At 40.8% G+C, this 20626-nt stretch overlaps 1 protein-coding gene across 7 annotated transcripts in view; it reads left to right on the forward strand.

Annotated features, from left to right (window-relative positions):
* Nucleotides 1-20626, forward strand: part of PMS1 (PMS1 homolog 1, mismatch repair system component) — a 79006-nt gene that overhangs the window by 9648 nt on the left and 48732 nt on the right. For 6 of the 7 annotated variants that reach the window (XR_014785163.1, XM_084815822.1, XM_084815833.1 and 3 more), the window contains 4 exons: nt 2425-2578; nt 6596-6778; nt 9527-9629; nt 15199-15362. Coding sequence is in view for 6 of the 7 variants with exons in the window: in XM_084815822.1 (XP_084671948.1) it covers nt 2447-2578; nt 6596-6778; nt 9527-9629; nt 15199-15362 (582 nt within the window). In the remaining variant the exon portion in view is untranslated. The remainder of the gene's footprint in view (nt 1-2424; nt 2579-6595; nt 6779-9526; nt 9630-15198; nt 15363-20626) is intronic. The other variant, XM_084815863.1, reaches the window with a different exon arrangement.

Consider the following 20626-nt stretch of genomic DNA (forward strand, 5'->3'; position numbering starts at 1 on the left):
AACAGGTAGCAAGGTAAGAGAGCCAGTGTGGTGTAGTGGCTAGAGTGCTGGACTGGGAGTCGGGAGATCCGGGTTCTAGTCCCCACTCGGCCATGGAAGCTCACTGGGTGACTTTGGGCCAGTCAGACTCTCAGCCCAACCCACCTCACAGGGTTGTTGTTGTGAGGATAAAATGGAGGAGGAGGAGGATTATGTATGCTGCCTTGACTTCCTTGGAAGAAAAAAGGCGGGATATAAATGTAATAAATAAATAATATACATAACTCAAGGCATTGTGTACTTAAAATAAACTGCTCTATGACAATTTAATCTTGACTATAACCAACAGCAGGCCTTTGAATCTTTTCCCCCACTCCCAACTTGCTTTCCATCAAGTCCTGAATGGTGCCCCTGAAGATAAACGAAGTGGTATAAGAGCACAAGGTATGTCTTTGAAGAGGATGGCCTACAGTCTTTCCCAAACAGTCTCAAAAGTGGCATTTGCTGAAGCAGTCAGGGCTTTTTAAAAAGGAAAATTCAGAAGTGTACAGTACAAGTGATATTTGCTCATGCCTCTATAACACACCTATACGTTTTCCGTGTGTGTGTGCACGCGCACATGTGTTTTGTTGCTCAACGTCATATTCCATAACGTTTAGAAGCCTTCATAGAGTAGAAGAAAATCCTCAGGACTAGGAATTTGACAGCACTAATGCAGGAGAGAGTTTTGTTCAAGTCTCACACAAGAGGCATCGTAAAGTCCAACAAAACTTTATTTGGAGTGCGGGGATATAAAAGAAATTAAGAACAAGAGGGGAAAAAATCCAGACAGATGCACAAACTAAATACAGCAGGCCTCAGCTTGGCATTTTGTTTTGTTTTTAAGAGAAATTACTCTGGGAGAGAGGTCTGTGGCATGGCTGACTTCTGACTTGTCATATGGAAGACAGAGAGCATGTTTCCATCTAGAGTTAAGACTCCTGGGAAAGCTGAGAATTCATACTTCCCAAGTGTCTCGTTGATGTCACTATGTGGCTGATTTCTCATTACAATGATAAAACTAGAGAGAAGCAATCCTGAAGCTCAATAATTTTGTCTCTGTGTTTGGCAGAAACTTTTAAGTAGTTTCAAGGGGGTTGTTTTCATTGCTCTACTTGAGAAGGTACAGGACCATGCACTTTCAGTCCCAAATGTTTCATGTAGCTTTGCCCCAATAACGTCTTGGGTAAAAACGTTTTATTGCAAGGGTGGGCAACCTTTTTTTTTTTTTTTACTTCACTTTTGCTTTTCCTTGAAACAAGTATCCTCACATTAGGCATTGATGGTCTCCATTATGCACTTTTCAGGTACTGAAAAGCAAACAGCACAGAGTAAGCACAAATTTTCCACTGTTACTTTTTTATTTCCCTTTTTTAAAGAATATTTTCCCCCTTTCCATTCATTTCCTTACTTTGCTTTGCTCTTTGAAACCCCCCTCCATTAAGTAGACTTACTTTTGAGTTTGTAAAGCCAGTGTCACTTGTACCACCAGGAGCAGGAGCACCAGCAGCTTGGAATGGACGCAGAGCCCTTTGAAAGAGGCTGCCAGGGTGTCTGCTAGGAGGCACTCTGAATTCTGAAGTCAAAGGGCAGGAGTGAGAGAGTGTGAGCAACAGCTGTCTTGCAAGAATGAGAGGGCATGAGCAGCAGTCATCACATCGCTCTCCGCAGCAATGTTGGTGGCTGCGGCAGGGGGTAGGAGCAGCAGTGGTGGTAAAAGTAGTGGCAGCGGCTGCAATACTGTTCAATCAGGGAGGCGGTGGCAGTAGCCCCGGAGAGGGGAATTCGGCAGCAGAGAAAAAGTGGGCACCCATGATGAGCCACAGAAAAGGCTTTTGAGAGATGCATGCAGGCCATGGCTTGCCCACATATTCCATACTGGATATTTTCTGCCACCACTGCCCTTGTCATAACATTGACAACTTCACATGTATGCATCCCCATGTTCTTGAATTATTTCTTTCTCTGACACATTAGTGAACGTTCTGTGAAAAATAGCAGTGGAATCTGCAGAGAGTGTCTTTGGCAGGAGGTGGATAAATGGATACACTTGAATTCTAGAGGATCCTGGACTATTCATTTTATTTTTCAGATTATCATCAGTCACTTGTTACATAATACAACTTTTTCATGAGTTCACTTTATAAACTGCACAAGTGTTGTTCCTGGAACTGAACATCTTGTGTCTGGTTGCAGATTTTTTTAAAAGCCCTGGAAATAGGAATTGGTTTTCTATGTTATATGAAGCAGGTATTGAGTTCAGTAGAAAAAAGCTGCAATTTCATGTAATTCTGTGCTTTTACCCATTCACCGCTGTACAGAGAGGAACAAAGGTTTTAAAAAAGACTTTCTACCATGTTCATATTCATACTCTTTTAAATCGGGTTTTTATATTTTTCCATTCAGATTTGATCCTGAAAGCCAAGAAATGAAGCAATTGCCAGCAGAAACTGTCCGACTTCTTTCAAGTTCACAGGTGATCACATCAGTTGTCAGTGTGGTTAAAGAACTGATAGAGAATTCTTTGGATGCTAATGCAACAAGTGTTGATGTTAAATTGGTAAGTTGAATTAAGTTAAAACTGAGATGAAAATATGTGTGGGAATACAATGATATTTCCTTGTTTTGTTTAAAGGTGCCTGTTAGGCTTGAATGTTGTATTGTTTGCTGTATTTCTTGAGCTCAGTTCTGTAAACATCTGTTCATCTTAAATGAATTCTAGATGTAGTGGGCGGTACACCTTGAACTCATACTGACACCACCTGAAACTTTGAAAGCTTCCTTGAACCTGCCCAAGTCAAGCCAGCTGAACTTCAGCGAAAACTGACTTTGCTTTATGCAGGTTACTTTGGCTGTTTCTCTGGTTTAGGGATGTTAGTTTTGACACGTATGTCTTTGATCTAAAAACAGGTAAGCAGAATTGTAGAGCTTCCTATTATGTTGAAATTTCATTTTGAAGAGTAATCATAATTTTGCCTATGAATTGTCATGTAGAATAATTATTGACATTCAGTACATATGAAAAAAGTTAATTGTTTCCACTGGGTGTGTTAGAAGATAATTTTCAAATGTTTTATGCTAGGGCGGTTACATATTTAATAAAAAAAAGATCCAGATAATATCTGTCACTGAAACATGTTTGTTGGACAGGTTCTATGATTTCAGTGGGACTAATTATTGGATGGCTTGGGGATTAATTACAGTTTAAGTCTTGTAGACTTTGTTCACTTGAATACTGTTTACTTGAAGAAAGATTCCAGTAGCTTAACTGAAAAAGGAGGGAGTAGATGGTTTAGGACAGGGGTGAGGAACAAGTGGCCCTCCAGATGTTGCTGGACTGCAACTCCCATCATCTTTCACCATTGGCTATGCTGGCTAGGGCTGATGGGAATTAGGAGGTGATTGTCAGTAAATGTCTTTTGTACTTTAGAGAGATTTCTGAAACCTGCTTTCTCCAGAATTTGGGTTTTTTAAAATAAAAATTCTGCATGGCGGCAGCAACAGAATTCCTCTTAATATATTGTACCCAGCAATAGAAGACGTTTTATTTCTTCAAAGAAATATGAGGTGCAGAGTGTCTTCATACGTAGTCATAGACAGGGATGTATAGAATAATTGGCTCTAAGGAATGGATTTAAGCTGTCATAGCTCTGGGCCAGTTCACATGTATTGCCAGCCCATGGGCTAAGCAACCCATGGGTTGTCATTCCTGAGTGGGAGAGAGCGGATGTGTTGCCTCTGGTGTGCCCACCACTTCCACTTTTAATCAATCTATGATCAGCTGGATTGTTGGTTGTTGCGCATTACATGCGAATCCAGAGCACTGGGTGGTTTAGGGGCTAAAGACGGTTAATCCAACAACAAACTATGGGTTAACTGCTGGGTTGTTTAGCTTCTAAACAATCCATTACTCCAGGTTCACAGGTCACACTCAACAACAACCAGTGATCCAGCTAATCATGTGTTGTTGGCTAAAAGCGGAAGGGGTGCACTGGAGTCCTGACTCCTTAGGACACTTCTGCTGCATGTATCCTCCACAAAAATCCATGTGTGTGTTTTGTTAATGTTGTTGTTTGTTGAAGAAGAAAACTAACCAGAAGAATAAACAGTCTTATTAGTACAATTTAAAAGCCTGTTTGGTGGTGGTGATTCTGGCACATAATGACAAAAATATCATGATTAATTGAATAGTTGGAGCTGGTTCATCTCCTGGATGACTTCACAAGTTCATTCTGCTTTAGTACTAAAATGACCAAATTATCATCCCATTTTTGATGAAAATTAATCTGAAGACAACTCAGAATAATTGCTTGCTGTGTACCTATCTTCTAATGAAACCTACATCTATGAATATAAAGGTTATATTAAACAATAATGTACTTCTACTAAAAAATGATGATTAAATAGAGTCTTCCTCACTAGTGATTTAAATCATTAAAATTTAGTCCTTCAGAGAAATGATTTAAATCATGATTTAAATCAGTTTGATTTGAATCAAATCAACCCTGTTTAGAAATTATTTCCATTGAAATCATGGAAATAATCGATTTAGTATTTAGGACCAGGAAAGGAGTATGTATTCCTCCTCTCTAAAATAGTAACATTGGACCGGTTTATACACAAATCTAAAAGGCATAGAGCTACAGCCATGTATATCTAGATTCTTGGCATACCTGTGTGTATCTAGTAAATAGGAATTAGGTTTTTACATGCGGGAGTGATTTGCCAGAGTCCTCTGTGTTTCAAATGTAATGTAGAAAACAACCCTGAGTAAAAACAATGGATTTTGGACTCCAGGGAGTACACATGGGCTTCCAAAAAAAGTAAATTTGCGGAGTCCTCTGCAGATGTTTTTGCTTCTTTTGAACAATGTGGATCATCTTGTTTAACTTGTTTAGGGTCTTGAGGCACTAGTTATCCAAACCAAAGGGGATTTCTAAAAGCTTTATAATGTGAGAGTCTTTACAGATATAAAGTTTGCTGATACTTTCTGAGTTTTGCAATCATGGATGGGGATTTGTAGCTGGAGTTTATTTATTGAAGAATTATAGACTATAACGCTACCAAAAATGGCATCCAGTGGATAGACAAAGCAATCTAAAACCACTTAACTTCAGTGTCCAGGCATTTGAATAAAGACAGTGTTTGCTAGGATTCTGTATCAAGCCAGTCATGAAGGTTAGTAAAGCTCACAATTCCCTAGCGTTTCCCAGTTTCTCCCCAAACTTAAATAGAAAGATCAGGACAGGATTCAAAGACACGTGTGCAAAGCATTTCTCTGTGTGGCAGTGCTGGCCCAAGCCATTTTGCTGCCTGAAGCAGAGCTCAAATGGCACCCACTCCTTGCTAGAGCCAACACATTAATATGTCTTGCAGCACCAGTCAGACACCATTTCCTTCCTTTGTCTCTCACTCCCACACCCTGTTGTGCCATCTGAAGCAAGTACCTTCATCATACTATATAGCATTGCTGGCTCTGGTGTATGGGGGGCATTGCTGATTCTGGATCATATTTCAAGGTTACATAAGTAAGCAAATAAACTGATTCTAAACTAGAATAAAATAAGCTTTGATTCTAATTTGAAAGAACTGTGGCCCAGTTAAACTCAGTGACATTTTCTTCTGAATAAGTGTGCTTAGGATTGGACTGTAATAATAATAAAACAAATGTTTTAGACCATTTCTTGGGGTGGGCGGAGGGAGCTAAAATTGCAAATTAGAACAACTTTGAATATAATTTTTCAAAAGTAATTATTTGAAATTAGAATCAAATTAGTATTATTTGAAGTCTTTTATATTCACTGATGCAAGTAAATTCAGTGAATGTAAACAGGTTCAGAGGAAGCATAGAATCCAGTTTTTGTTACATTAACTGTGCTTTGACTTTGTTCTGCGTCTGTTAAATTATTTTTTTTCTGTATGTAAATGGAGAAATATAGGCTGCATTTGGACATAATACTAAACCATGGTTTAGAGTTATGAGAATGAACCTCTGCATGTCCTCGGGCATTCACACTCACCCTCCCCTCTCCTCCTGTGGTGTGGCTACAAGGAGGGAATCGTTCCATTTTAGGTTAACCACAGTTTATTGTGCCATCCTGACCCTAAAATATGGTTAATCTTAATTAAGATTGATTGAAATAAGCCAGCTTCATAGACTATGGTTGGAAGATAGCTTGTTTCAACTAACCAGGATGCTGTCAGCAGTGCTGCTCTATGTATGTTTCCTTCCTTTTACTTTTCATGTACAGCTTGAGCCATCCATTTTTATTTTACTAAATGTATTCCTTGATGAGGCACTCCTAGCTTAGTAGTTGAAGTAGTATTTGGTTTGTCTCAAGTCTGTAAGTCTCTCATTAATGCCTCATCATTTAGCTGTGTTAACTTGTACTTCTGGCATAGCATAATTAGTGTGTAAGCTTAAAGATATATGCTGCAGGCCCATTCGCTATAAAAAGGATCGCCTGTTTTAGATCTCTAGGACAGTTACGTATCTGGCCTGTATTGAACACAGTATCCAACTTTGCATTTGATGTGTTTCTGTGACTAATAATATTTATTGGTATTTTTTAAATAGGAAAACTATGGTTTTGATAAGATTGAGGTGCGAGACAATGGTCATGGGATCAAGGCAGCTGATGTTCCTGTCATGGCAATGAAACACTACACTTCAAAAATAAGCTCTTCCGAGGACCTTGAAAACTTGACAACATATGGTTTTCGTGGTGAAGCTCTGGGTTCAATTTGTTGTACATCAGAGGTAAAAAGCTAATACAATTTCAGGCTTCCATGTGTCTGTAAAGCATAGTTGCAAATTCTGTAGAAGCACAAATGTAAATCTTTAGCAATGGGAGTATCTCAGTTAAGAGTTGCTTATTGTGATGGGCAACCCAGTTTTTAAATGCTTCCTTACTCTGCAATGCCTGTATATTAATACGCTCCATAAAATAAATTGATGCAAGGTGATTTCTGAAATTATAGTATGGCTTCACATTGAGGGTGTAGTGTTAGTGTTAAAGTGACTGCTCTGCTGCTAGCTCCTTAGTTAACCTGGAAAATCAACTCTACCTTTCTTCCTCTAGCTGGAGCAATAAGGCAGTTGCATAAATTGGCCTGTGTATTTCTGGGCTGCTGAATCTGTCTGCAGTTATTCCCTTTAGCCGGTAGCAAATAGGGCCTTCTTTACAAATTCACCTCCACATGTAGGCTGGATCTGGAGACCAGATTTCTGTATATTCCACTCCCTCTGTCTGTGCATTGAATCCAGTCTTCAGAAAAGTAGAGTCTATGCATGTACAATTGTACCTGTGTAGGCTTCAAGTGGAATCATATGGGCATACAGCTGTACACTTGTAGGGTTTCTTTTTCAGACATCCACGCTGAACATGAAGATGTGGGGCTGAACAGATGTATGATGTTGGCCAGGGGCAGGAGGCACAGTCCTGCTGCTCCTCCACACATTTAGCTCTACGTGTGAAGGTGAATTTGTGAAGAGGGCTGTGGTCTCTGCCCATTGCTCAACTATAGAGTGGAAGGGATGGTGGTGCTGGGCCTGGCCTACAACATGTTGAATACTATTCCCCTCCCAAAAGTTGTCACTTCTAAAGACCCTGGATGACACCGGTTCAGATATCCTGCATTGCAGATGGATGTTAATATTTTAAAAAAATCCTCCTCCTTCCCATAGGGATCCACAAGGTTGCTGACAGCAGCATAAAACAAGCCATTAAAACAGTAAAACGTTCATATCAACATGTAAGAAATAAACACCAACGCCACAAGAGACAACCAAGCAAACAGCAGATGCTTCTGTGGCAATAACTTATAACGGATTTGACTTGAAAGTCCTTTGAACCAGCAGTGCTTTGACTTGCCACCTGAATCCCAGGAGTGCCTTTTATCAGCTTAGGTTGATATACCAGCTGCGATCCTATCTGGACAGAGAGAGCCTGGCAACATTTATCCACGCTCTGGTAACTGCAACGTGTTGTACGTGGGGCTACCTTTGAAGACAGTTCAGAAACTTCAGCTAATGCAAAATAGAGCTGCTAGGACTGACCTAATTGAGACTGATCAATTTGACCATGTAATGCCAGTACTTTGTCAGCTGCATTTCAGTCCATTTCCAAGCCCAATTCAAAGTGTCGATATTGACCTTTAAAGCCCTAAACGGCTTGGGACCATAGTATCTAAAGGCATGTCTCTCCCACATGTACCTGTTCAGACCCTTAGGTCATCTTCAGGGAACCTCCTCTGGGTGCTCCTGCCAAAGGAAGCTAGGTGGGTGGATACAAGAGAGAGGATCTTTTCAGTGGTGGCACCCCACTTGTGTAACAGTTCGCCTGGCACCTATGTTCTTAACTCTTTGGCGCTGAGCAAAGACTTTTCCCCCATGCATTTTGGAGACCTAGTTCTAAGTTAATTATGGCTGTTTTACTGATTCCTGTGCGGTTTATTGTTTATTATGTTGTATTTTATTCTTTTAAATATTTGTATTGGATTTTATGTTTTTAACTGAGTTTTAAAATGGCACTTCAGTTTATTAACTAGTTGCAATCCACCCAGAGAACATTAGTTATTGGGTGGATTAGGAACATGCTGAATAAACAAAAATGTACTCAATAAATCCCAATAGTGAGGGAGCCAAACAAGCCTCCCTCAAGAGAAAATTCTGTATTCTTGGTGTCACCACTGTGAAAAAGTCCAGTCTTTTACAGGAACTCACCAAATGTCAGAGGGTAAACAAAAGTGACCTAAATTAGTAGACAGGTTCAAATCAGAGAAGTATATCAGTGTCCCTTATCCGAGAGCATTGTAGTTATATATTTTTGTAGGTCATCCGTGCTCCAGAGTGCCTTATGAGAATATAAGAAAAGGCCTCCTGGATCAGATCGAAGGCCTATCCAGTCCACTATGTTGTTACACACAGTGGCTAACCAGATGCCTCTGGGAAACCCATAAGGAGGACCAAAGGAATGGTAGCCCTCTCCCAGTGTTGTTCCTCAGCAGCTGATACTCAGTGGCACACTGCCTCTGTTCCTGGAAGTAGTGTATAGCTGTCATGACTAGTCACTGCAGCTCCAGGGAATTACTGGGCAGTATTCAATGGGGCACTTACACCCCTGTCAATTCTCCTGCCCCCACCAATTTCCATCTGCAAATGATGCCCACAGCTTGTGGAATGGAGATTTAGTGCTTCCGGGGGCAACTGGAAATGAGTGAAAACACTCCTTTCGGGAATGGGACAGGTTGGCGGAGCTCATATAAGGGAGCTCCACTGACCTGTGCCAGTTCAGAAATGAGTGTTTACTTGTTAAATCTCTGTTGCGCTAGTGGCGGATCCTGCTTGTGCAACGGCATAACCACCACTTGCACAACAGAATTGGCAGGGGCACAAGTGAATCAGTGAGGTCATAAGCACCCTGTTGGATCCTGCCCACTGTAGGAAACAGAATGCACATACATCTCCTTGGAAATTCCAAACTGACGTCAGGTTCTTTATTGTTAGGTTCTGATTACAACGAAGACAGCTGCTGATGATTTTAGCACCCAATACATTTTGGATAAAAGTGGTCATGTAACTTCTCAAAGGCCATCTCATCTTGGACAAGGTATGGCTTTTACAGTATTGATATTTATTCTTACTGTTCAACCACTAGTTCAGAATCATATTAGTTCTATCAGTTAACTGCTTCATGCAGCTGAAATTAAGGCAGTTGGATAACATTTTAAAAATTAACAGATGCCTTAAAATGGTGGTTTCCAAAACAACACACACACAGATAGATGAGTTTATCATGAGAATCAACACTGACCTGTGGCCCTCCAGGTGTTGTTGGACTTAAACTCCCATCCTCTGTGTTAGACAGGTCAAAGAGAAGAGGTAACAATGAGAGAATATGGAACCCCTGTATGCTCTTATGGAAAGGTTGCAGAGGCCGCAAAAGATCTGTTTAAAAAGTTGCTTATTTTTATTGCTTTGCTGGAGGCCAAAGGAAGAATGCATGGGTGGCATTGGCTCTTCAAAAGGACAGGGTGAGAAAGTTTGAGACCTTCCAAAGTTTGAGACTTTCCAGGCTTCTTTCAGAATAGAAGGAAAAAAGTAGCATAACATGTAGAAATTAATAATAGTCTATTGCCATGACCCTGGAAAGCAGACAGAATAAGAAGAGAGGTCCTCTTATGGATCAGTAACTGGTTAAAGAACAGAAAGCAGAGAGTAGGAATAAGTGGTAAATTCTCCCAATTGAGGGATGGAAACAGTGGGGTCCCACAGAGATCAGTATTGGGACCAATGTTTTTCGGCTTGTTCATAAGTGATCTGAAATTAGGTGTGAGCTGGCCAAGTTTGCTGATGACACCAAATTATTTCAGATGGCTAAAGCAAAAAGGGACTGCAAACAGCTCCAAAACGATGTCTCCAAACTGGGCATCAAAATGGCAAATGCAATTCAAGTGTAAAGTGATGAGACAGGAATGGAATAGAGAATTGGAGCACTCTATTTTGCCTAACCAATGGATTGTTATTTTAGTGACCATACCTGAAGCATCTATAGACCTTAGGCTATGCCTTATTCAGCAAAAAATCTTGTTTCAGGTTTATTGGACTCCACAGTGTCTTTTTAATAAGGGTTTGTCTACTTCACATAATTGTTGGAGATGTAATACATCTAATGCTTCTCTTATTCATATGTTTTGGCAATGCCCAAGAGTCACCTCCTTTGGGGAAGAGGTCATAATATGGATAAACTTTGCATTGGAACACTCTTTAATAATGAGTGATTATGCATTCTAAACTATTTACCGGTTTCTTGGAAGTTAACGTATGGTCAGCGCAAATGGATTTTCTGAGCCCTTACAACAGCCAAAAGACTGACATTACAACATTGGAAGGATAAATATTCACTTCCTATAATGCAATGGATTGAGGACTTAACAGTGCTGTCAACATTGGAACGGGTGGCATATAGGTGCCACTTGCGAATGGATAAACATATGGATATATGGTCTGCTTTTCTTGAAGCTTACGCATAATTTCCTGTTTGTTCATTTTTGTTTCGTTTTTGAATGTTGTATCTGATGGAATATTGATATTTCTATGCATTACTTTCCTGTCCTTTTTTTTTCTTCTTTTCACAATTTGCTTTTTGTTTTGTTTTGTTAAATTTACAATAAAAAAGAGATAAATAATTTTTTAACAAGTGTAAAGTGATGCACATAGGGGTAAAAAATCCCAGCTTCACATATAAATTGATGGGATCTGAGCTAGTGGTGACTGGCCAAGAAAGAGCTCTTGAGGTTGTGGTAGATAGCTGGATAAAAAATGTCAACCCAGTGTGTGACTTCTGTGAAAAAAGGCAAATTCCATTAGGTATAATTAGGAAAGGAATAGAAAATAAAACCGCTAATATCATACTACCCTGTATACCCTTATACAAATCTATGGTGTGACCACACTTGGAATACTGTGTACAGTTCTAGTTAGTATACCCAAAAAAGAATATTGTAGAGTTGGAAAAAGTGCAGAAAAGGGCAACTGAAATGATCAAGGGCTGGAGCAACTCCCCTATGAGGAAAAGTTACAATTTCTGGGACTGTTAAGCTTAGAGAAAAGGTGAGTGAGGTGAGACATGATGGAGGTGTACAAAATTATGCATAGGGTGAAGAAAGTGGAAAAGGAGACAATTTCCCCCCTCATAATACTAGAACCTGGGGTCAACCCATGAAGTTGATTTGTGGGAGATTCAGGACAGATAAAAGAAAGTACTTCTTCACACAGTGCATAGTTAAACTATGGAATTCACTTCCACAAGATGTAGTGATGTCCACCAGTTTGGATGGCTTTAAAAGGGGATTAGACAAATTCATGGAGGAGAAGGCTATTAATGGCTAATATTCCTATTGGCTATATGCTACTTCCAGTATCAGAGGCAGTATCCCTATGTACACCTGTTACTGGGGAACATGAGTGGGAGGGTGTTCTCATCCACAGCTGGTTGGCCAGTGTGTGAACAGAATGCTGGATTAGATGGACCTTTGGTCTGATTCATCAAGGTTCTTCTTCTGTTCTTATCCTTGCACACAAGAGATGGTGCAGGTATTGTCTTTTGATTATTCCACCATTGTCCTCTTTGTAGGAGCTGATGAACCAGCAAACTGCTTTTTAAACCTGGGAGAATTTAACATGGTTTTGAGGTTTGGTGAGAGAGCTTGGGCCTCATGATCAGTTAACTGACTGACAGAGCAATCGTAATTGTGTGACGGAAGATCCACCACTTCTCAAGCCGTCATTGCTCGCTGAGGCAAGCGCCGGAGGGGCAGGGGCAAGGGCAGCTGTTTTCTGGCATTTTAACCAGTGTTGGTTCTTTTTAAAAAAAGTAATGTCCCTTTGAAGCCAATGGCGAGGAAATTAACTACACCAACTTCAGACTGGCATAGTTAAGTGGCCCAGTCCGGAGGTGTTTTGGGGGAGTGAGGGGACTTTGGATCCAGCTGAACCAAGGCTGCTCCCATCCCTGCAACACCCTTTTTTATTCGCTACTGCCAGTGGGAGTTCTGGCGGGAGTTTTCTGCAGGTATACTGGGGGCCTCTGGGGCAGATGCGCTGCTGCGCTGGTAGACCTCCTCTCTGCCAGCAGAGTGGTACTTCCACCCTATCCTAGCCCTTCTCTGCTGGCCTTCAGCAGGATTTAGGATTTCTCTGTGGATCTTTGGAGTGAATGCAGATCTAATGCTTGAGTATTTCCTAGGTCATGACTCATTGGATTGAAAAAAGATTGCAAGGCTAAACTAGCTCCCAGAATACATGCCAGATATTTATTGATTGCAAAAAAGAAGATAGAACTACACTGATAAAATCTTATTTTTAAAAAGGAAAGGGATTGTGGTTTAAGTAGACTAAGAAAGACCCCCATCATTTAACAAAAAACATTCAAGTAATAGTAGAATGCATTTCACTAATCAATAATAATTTCAGTTTCAAACATTTTTAAGAGACTAACTGTAACACTATTATCCTCTAAAGATGTAGTATTTTTCCCAGGGTTTCCAGTAGTTGCATTTCTGAGTAATTAGATTGACCCCTTGTATATCTCAATCACTGATAATTACCTGAAATGTTTAATAGCACATCACTTTGATTTAGTTGCTGCTTGTTGCTTCTTTAACAAAGAAAACCTTGTCAGGGTGTAATCTTAATGGTAACTTTGTATATTGCAGCTATAAATGGTAGGGCTTTTAAGCTGGTACAACATGTGCTTCATAAAAATGTATTGCCGGAACAGTTAAATCTTAAGAATTTTCTTGTTAAATATAACAGTGCCTCTGTAAATACGTGATCACCCTGGTCATAAACACTTGTGCAGTCATATCTGCTTGCACCTGAAGTGTAAAGTCACTTATATAATGTCCTGTTTGAGGAGGGGACGTGGTAGCATTGCGATTGCAATAGGCCCTTCCTGAATGCTTTTCTCCTAATATGGCAGGTCAAAGGATCAGGATTTACTTTATTTGCTGAGTTTGAAAATAAGGAGACTTTTATGATCCTCTTTAATTAAGTGCATTAAATTGAATTTAATTAATTTAATTAAAATGCAAAGCATTTAATTTGAATGCTTTGGGTATAAAAAGTCTTCCTGATTCTAAAATTCAGTTAACCAAGAACCTCTCAGTTTAACATGTTGTTTTAAGGATTTTCCATGATTATTCAAGCTCCAAAATGCTGGGAAATTACTGCTGTTAAGAGCCATGCCCTTAAAAGACATGCTGTTTAGGCAGTATGGATCTGGTATGGTATCCTATGTTGCGGCTCGCTCTAGCTTTAGTGCTACCTTAGAGCTCAATGACGAGCAGTGGTAGTAGTGGACCTAAGTCCCAGATTTGTTCGTTCGCTGGAATAGACAGGCTGGGGCATGCACTAGTGTGGGCAGGTGGCTATTTTAAATATTCATTGCCTAGCCACAGCTTGTCATGTCATGCAAACCTGGGCAGCGGGGGTTGTTTAACCCACCAACAGACCATGGGTTATGTGAGGATTGTTTAACCCTCACACAACCCCCCACTGTCGGACAACACGACAAGCTGTGGCTGGGCACTGAATATTCAAATCCTGCCTGGCACGCACTGCAGCCCGTTGTGGCTTAAATAACTCGTGGTGGGTTATTTTGATCATGTGAACTGGGTCATGAAATCTATGCAACTGAAGCTACCATTCCATGTTACAAGTACCCAACTGCAACCAGTACCATCCAAATAGAATGACAGAGGTGGAAGGATTCTTGAAGGTTATCTAATTCAGTCCCATACCACAGTAAAACATTTAAAAAATCTTCCCTTTTCGCTAGTTAAGTGAGACAACAGACAGGATGGAGATTGTCCACGTTAGTTAATCAATCAATCAATCAATTGCCCATCTGGCCGGTCACCCAGCCACTCTGGGCGATGTACAAAGTGTATAATAGAACAGTTTAGAACAATAAAATTCTACAGTAAAAACATATTTCTAAAAATACCCTAACCCACCCCAAATGCTTGCCTGAACAACCACATTTTCAATGCGTGGCGGAAGCTCATTAAAGAGGGGGCATGGCGGAGTTCCCTAGGGAGGGAGTTCCACAGAGTGTTTGCTATTAAATTTAAAAAAATAAGATATTAGATTACATGAAGCTCCAGATCTGGAGGGGATGTTCTGATCTCAGAGCCCTGCTCCAGGCCCTCCCAGCTGTGTGGCTCCCTCTACGAAGTCAGCAAAGAGGTGTGGTGGATGGGGAGGGAGAGGGCATGGTTCTGCTGGATCCACAGCTCTCTCAGCCCCCAGTCCTGCCCTGAATAAGGGGGAACATTTAGATCAGCTGAAGAGCTGATCTAAATGTATTTGCTCCCATTGCCTCCCATTCTTTTCACCATGTACAGTGGCATAGGATGGCTCTCTTAGGCTGCAATGGTATACACACTTAACCTGGTGATAAATTCCATTCTCTTGTCTAGGAGACAATTGATCTATAGAATTAAGTGCTAGTTTAGCAGTGTGTGTATCCTTGCTTAGATGCATGCACAGCTGGAATGTTAATATGTGTGCCAGTGCAGGAAAATAGAATACATTGGTAGAAGCAAGAACACTTGGTTATCTCAGTCAAGTTAATTTTACTTTGTGTCTCTCCCCCTCTCCCCCATTTCTGGTAGGTACAACTGTAATGGTTCTGAAGCTGTTCAAGAATTTGCCAGTAAGAAAGCAGTTTTATTCAACTGATAAAAAATGTAAGGAAGAAATTAAAAAAATCCAGAAACTTCTGATGGCATATGGCATTATAAAACCAGAACTGAGGATAATGTTTACACATAACAAGGTAACTAGTATCTTGCCTTCAAAATTGCTAAAGTTGTAACACTGTTTTGCTTGCAGTATTTAACCCAGAGTATTCATAACTTTAGATAAAGTCAGATTTTTGTGGCTCAGATTCCAAGGAAGTTAGTCATATTAAATTAGTTGCAACTAACTTGTCCTATTGATTTCAGTGGAACGTAAGCATGGCTAGCTTCCTTTGATTTGGGCACCTGTCTCCTTGAATTAGGTTAATTGTTTCTAATGATGGCCTGGATGGTATGTGCATATATTAACATTAACAAGCAATTTAAGTACAGTGGCATTTTGTCTAGATGAAAACTTGTGAGCATGGGTCGGATAATATTGTTTACTTTTACCTCTTGATTAATTAGTATTGTTATCCCTGCCTGTTTCTTTAAATAGCCCAGGGTAGTGGGACCACTCTGTGCCGCTTACCCTATTCTCTTCCTTCCTTATCAAATCAGCTGTAGGGAATAAGACTGGTTTTATGTTATAGCAATTCTGCATATTGCTAAAATTCTTATTTTTGCCATTTGAATCAAGTGTGGATTGGAACAGGCATTTCATGTGCAAACTGAAGATGTATACTTGCAAAAGCATTCCTTGGTGGGCAAGGCGTTTGCATGGTGGGAAGAAGGGAGGCTATGCTAGAGCTCTATGGCAACAGTTTTGCACCTTTCCCTCTGTGTACAGCGAGAGTTTGATGTGGCCACATATAAGGCTTATACTCTGTACCTGGCTTCTTTTGCTTCATCACATAACAAGTTAAAAGATCCGTTTTTGCCTTACTACTTGCAGCAGTTCCTATTTAAGAAATGTTTATTGTTGTGTTACCCTCTCAATTGTGGCAGAGGAGGTAAGCTTTCTTGAACCTAGTTCTGGGTTGTGATCAAGTGAGGTGAATAATGCTACATGTTCCTGCTTTCCCTCCCCACCACTTTTTCAGTTACTCTCAATACCTACACAAACCATTTCTTAAACTTGGTAGGATTTAAAAGGGGGATTGATGGGTTTTCTCGAGGGGTGGGGGAAAGGGACTTCTAAAGAGGAAACAGACAGGGGTGCACCTGTAGACCATGACAGCCATGTTTCCCAACTTCTGTGAAGCTTTCTATTAAATAATACTATTACAGAATAGCAACATTTAAAAAATGCTATGAACTTGAGCAGACTCCGGGAGAGAATGGAGGACAGGAAGGCCTGGCATGCTGTGGTCCATGGGGTCACGAAGAGTCAGGCACGACTTAATGACTGAACAACAACAATGACAGAATAGCAACATCTTTGATATATCTGAATATGAGAAAAGAATCTTCCTCAACAATGCCTGTGCAGTTATCTCTAAGACAAGAGTGCCATCTAATGGTAAACTGAATTTGTCTCAATGTCTCCGTATTTCATTTTTCGCACCAATTGGCATTGTTTGACTGACAATGTAACAGCATGATGTCACCTAATTCACCAACTGAATGAAGTCACCCATGAGACTCGGAAGGAGAACAAAGTAGATACCTGGGTTGCAGGGGAAGCAATATTGCTGAAGCAGCAGAAAAAACAAGGGCATTTAAAAAGATTAGAAAAAGGTTAATATTAGAACAATTGAACTGTTTTGGGGAAATATATCTCTAAAATGGAAACCAGAGAATATTAGATGCACCAATTGCCTTCATGGAAGATTCTGTAGAATCTCATATTTCTTGAAAATCAAAGCTAAAACAGGAACTTTGTAACTGTCCTCATGTTTATAATTACAGGAAAACCTATAAGTCAAGAAGGGTAGTAAGAGGAGAAGTTCAGAAATGAATGGAAACAGTGATTTACAGCAAAGTAGTAAGGTGCTGAGGACTTGAAGGAAGGAATTACTGCTCTAAATCTGTTAATCTGAAACTTTTTGACAGGCTTTATGTGAATATGCTTATTGAAAGTCTCACCTTTGAGATTTTTCAACACAAGAGGTCGCTCGTTAGCTAGAGCACAATGCAAAACAACCAGAATCCATAGGCCTTTTTATGAACCCATTCTCCCCCCACCCTTTTTTGGCATTTGATCTTTTTTGTTCCTCAATACTTATTCAACTATCACCTGTCTGTAGATATATTATAAACACATTTAGGGGCAATATATAGGACTGTTTTGGTGTAGTATGGTGTATCTAGACCAGGACTCTTCTCACATTTAATTTCATTTTGCTGTCATTCACTGCCTTGGTAGTAATATTTCCAAGTTATTGTATATACAGGCTTCTTTCTCCAGGAAGTGTGAGTCTTGGGTTTTCAACATTTCTCTCCTAATAAATGCCAAACTTACATAATTTATAACACTCCAGTAAACTTGAATTTGTCGTCTTATTGGGAGGAGCAGGGAAGGGGAAGAAAGAACTTTTGAGACAGGGGGCAGGATCCAACTGTGCCCTACTGCTGGTGGTGAGTACCACCAGTCCTGGTGTGTGCGTAGTTGGCCCCACTGGTGGCAAGCCCCCAAATGACCAGAAATGCAAGTTTCCGGAAGGAGTGACCTGCCCATTTGGGGCTTGCCCCAGAAGTGCTACATCCCCAGCCGTGGTGGTAGGGGCCGCACACGTGCTGTCGCTAGCAGGGCCAACCGCATGCACAGTGGGAACCACCAGTGCTCACTGCCAGTGGTAAGGCACCATTAGATCCTACCCAAAGTCTTATTAGCAGATGAAATTAACAAGGTGTCTAAGTGAATAGGTAAATTGGTACAAAGGACAGGAAGAGGGGAGGGTGTGAGGCTTCTGTCCAGACCAGTCGCTCAGTAATGAAAATAACAAGTGGAGTTCAAACAGGTCCAGGATATGGTGTTGATTGCACCTCCTCCTTGCACAAACACCAGGAGCAGATCACGGGAAAAAGCTGCTGACCTGGATGCATCCTTACAATGTAGGAAGAACTGAAATGGATGGTTGAATTTATGGTGAGGCAGTAATCTGAATCAATCATCACATATTTCTGAGTGCAAAATCTCAGCCCAGAAACAGTGTCTGCCTATAGGTTTACCTGAGCTTTAAGTATTCAAGAATTGCCATTCTTTGGGTATCTTTGCATATTATGAAATTAGTGTATATGTTACTATGTGTCTTGTGGCAAATTGGGAGAAACCAGTCATGGCTTAATACAGTGTGAACAAATCATTCTCTCTATTTCTAGTGTTCAGCCACGAGTACCATTGCTTACGTAGCCAAAATGCCACTACCCATGGACAAGAGGAAGGTATTGCCATGCTTGGGGAACTTTGTGGTATGCAGAAGTAGAAAAAAATATTTAGGGAGGGAAAAAAACCTAACTGGAGAAACAACAAGAACAGAAAGCATTCCAATGAGGAGAGACTGTACTTAGTGTCCATAGAATACTACTGACTGACAGAGAGTGAGAAATAGAGAAACGGGTGGGTAGGGGAATGGGATGGAGTATCCTGGATATTTTCCTAGAAGAGTGCATAGCTGGCTGACTGGAACGGTGAACAGGAGCCTGTCACAATGCAGTATTTTGGTGCAGGCTGTACAAGTGGTCAAAAAAGGCAAGATTTCCTCTTGCATATTATGGTTTCATTATGAAAATACACAGTCAATACATGGTGGATTCACTGATTGATAATACATGAGGTGGCCCCTACTAATACATATTTGCATACATTCTGTTGTATACTTGTATTCATTCTCTTTTGGAACTTCCTATAGTACATGTCATTCTACTGAATGTGACTTCATATTCACATTCAAGTTTAAATTGTATGGATTTTTAAAAAATTGATCCCTAATTGATCCTCCTCACCACATCCACAAGCACAAGTAAAAAACTAGGTTTGCAGGGGGAAGGAGGGCAGGTTGTATGACTGCACAGATAATCACTCAAACAGCTACAGTTATAGGTAAGCAACCTGTCGTCTTTGTGGTCTCTATGCAGTCACCTATAAGAGAGGGTAGCAAGCTGACTGTTTATAGGTGGGAACAGGCCTGTTGTTGAAAGGTTCTGTGACAGACCCCATAATCATGAAATCCCCACTTTATGCTTTCCTGTATAGGGCATAACATTATACAGGCCCACAGAGAGAGATCTTAACCACTGCTGTACAGGTTAGACAGTGTGAGTTCTTAGAAGAGCAATTGCAGAGAGCGACTCAAATGTCAGAGGCTTCAGGGAGACTAGAATTAGTGTGGTTGTGAAGTGGCAGCACAGCAATTTAACAAGATATGCCTCACAAGCAAAGGCTACAAGGGGTCCCCTGGGTTCCTAAGCAAGTGTTGAGGAATGATGTAGCAAGGATCAACACCCAAAGTGTTCCAGGAAGGCCAAAAGAGAGGCCTTTCATTAAATCAATGACATGAAGAGCTCTTGAACCACACGGACTCCATGTAAGGGTGTAGAAGGAGGTGATTGTTAAAGGTGATCTATAGCTTGAGAGAATGGGTGTAGCAAACAGCACACCCACAGAAAAGTGGGTGGTAGTGTAGAAGCCTTGGACCTGGAACTTAGCAGGTATCTCTCAAAGAGAAGCACATACAGGAAAAAAGGGGCCACAAAACTAGCGTGTGTGTCTGGCGCGCATGCACACATGCCTGTGTGATGACCACCATCCCAGAGAGAATGCTCATGCAGTGTATGCCCAAGCCCAAAGAAGAGATTACAGTATTTATGAGCAACGATGATTTGGACTGCAGCAGTGAAGGACTGAGTTTGAAAAAGTTGTCGGTTATTCCATGGCAGCATCTATACAGCTAATAAATAGCGGTCTTCATCCCCTCATTGTAAACGAAAGCAAGATCTTCCCATCTCTATGATGAAAGGGGGTGGGGGACATGGACGTTCCATAGTTGCAAAGCTCAAATCTACCTCCAGCAAAGGAAGTGGCAGCTGATGCTGCAAGCAAGAGATGAGCTGTTCCCTGTTAGAAATGGCCACCAGAGGAGAATAGCAGAAGCCAAGGTAAGAAAGGCTGCAGCTAAATGCCCTGCTTTTGCTTCCACTCCAGTGAGTGGCTCTGCAATATACATGATGTGGACATGCACCATAAGACACCTAGGCAGGTGCATTTACTCAAGGTCACAGGGCAGGTAACAAGTGTCCATAGTCCCTGACAACTGATGCAAGTTGTTTATTGAGATAATATATAACAGTGCTGTAGTGTAGTCTGTCACAATTGAGAGGGACTAGTTATTGAGCTCTAGTGGGAGTGATGCTAATGCATGAGAAGCAGATAAGAGCTCAAACATATTGGCATCCACGCAGATAATCAATAGGTTGCAGT

This window comes from Heloderma suspectum, chromosome 1, assembly GCF_057233095.1.
Source record: "Heloderma suspectum isolate Gila_16-S chromosome 1, 16-S_ref, whole genome shotgun sequence".
Taxonomy (NCBI): domain Eukaryota; kingdom Metazoa; phylum Chordata; class Lepidosauria; order Squamata; family Helodermatidae; genus Heloderma; species Heloderma suspectum.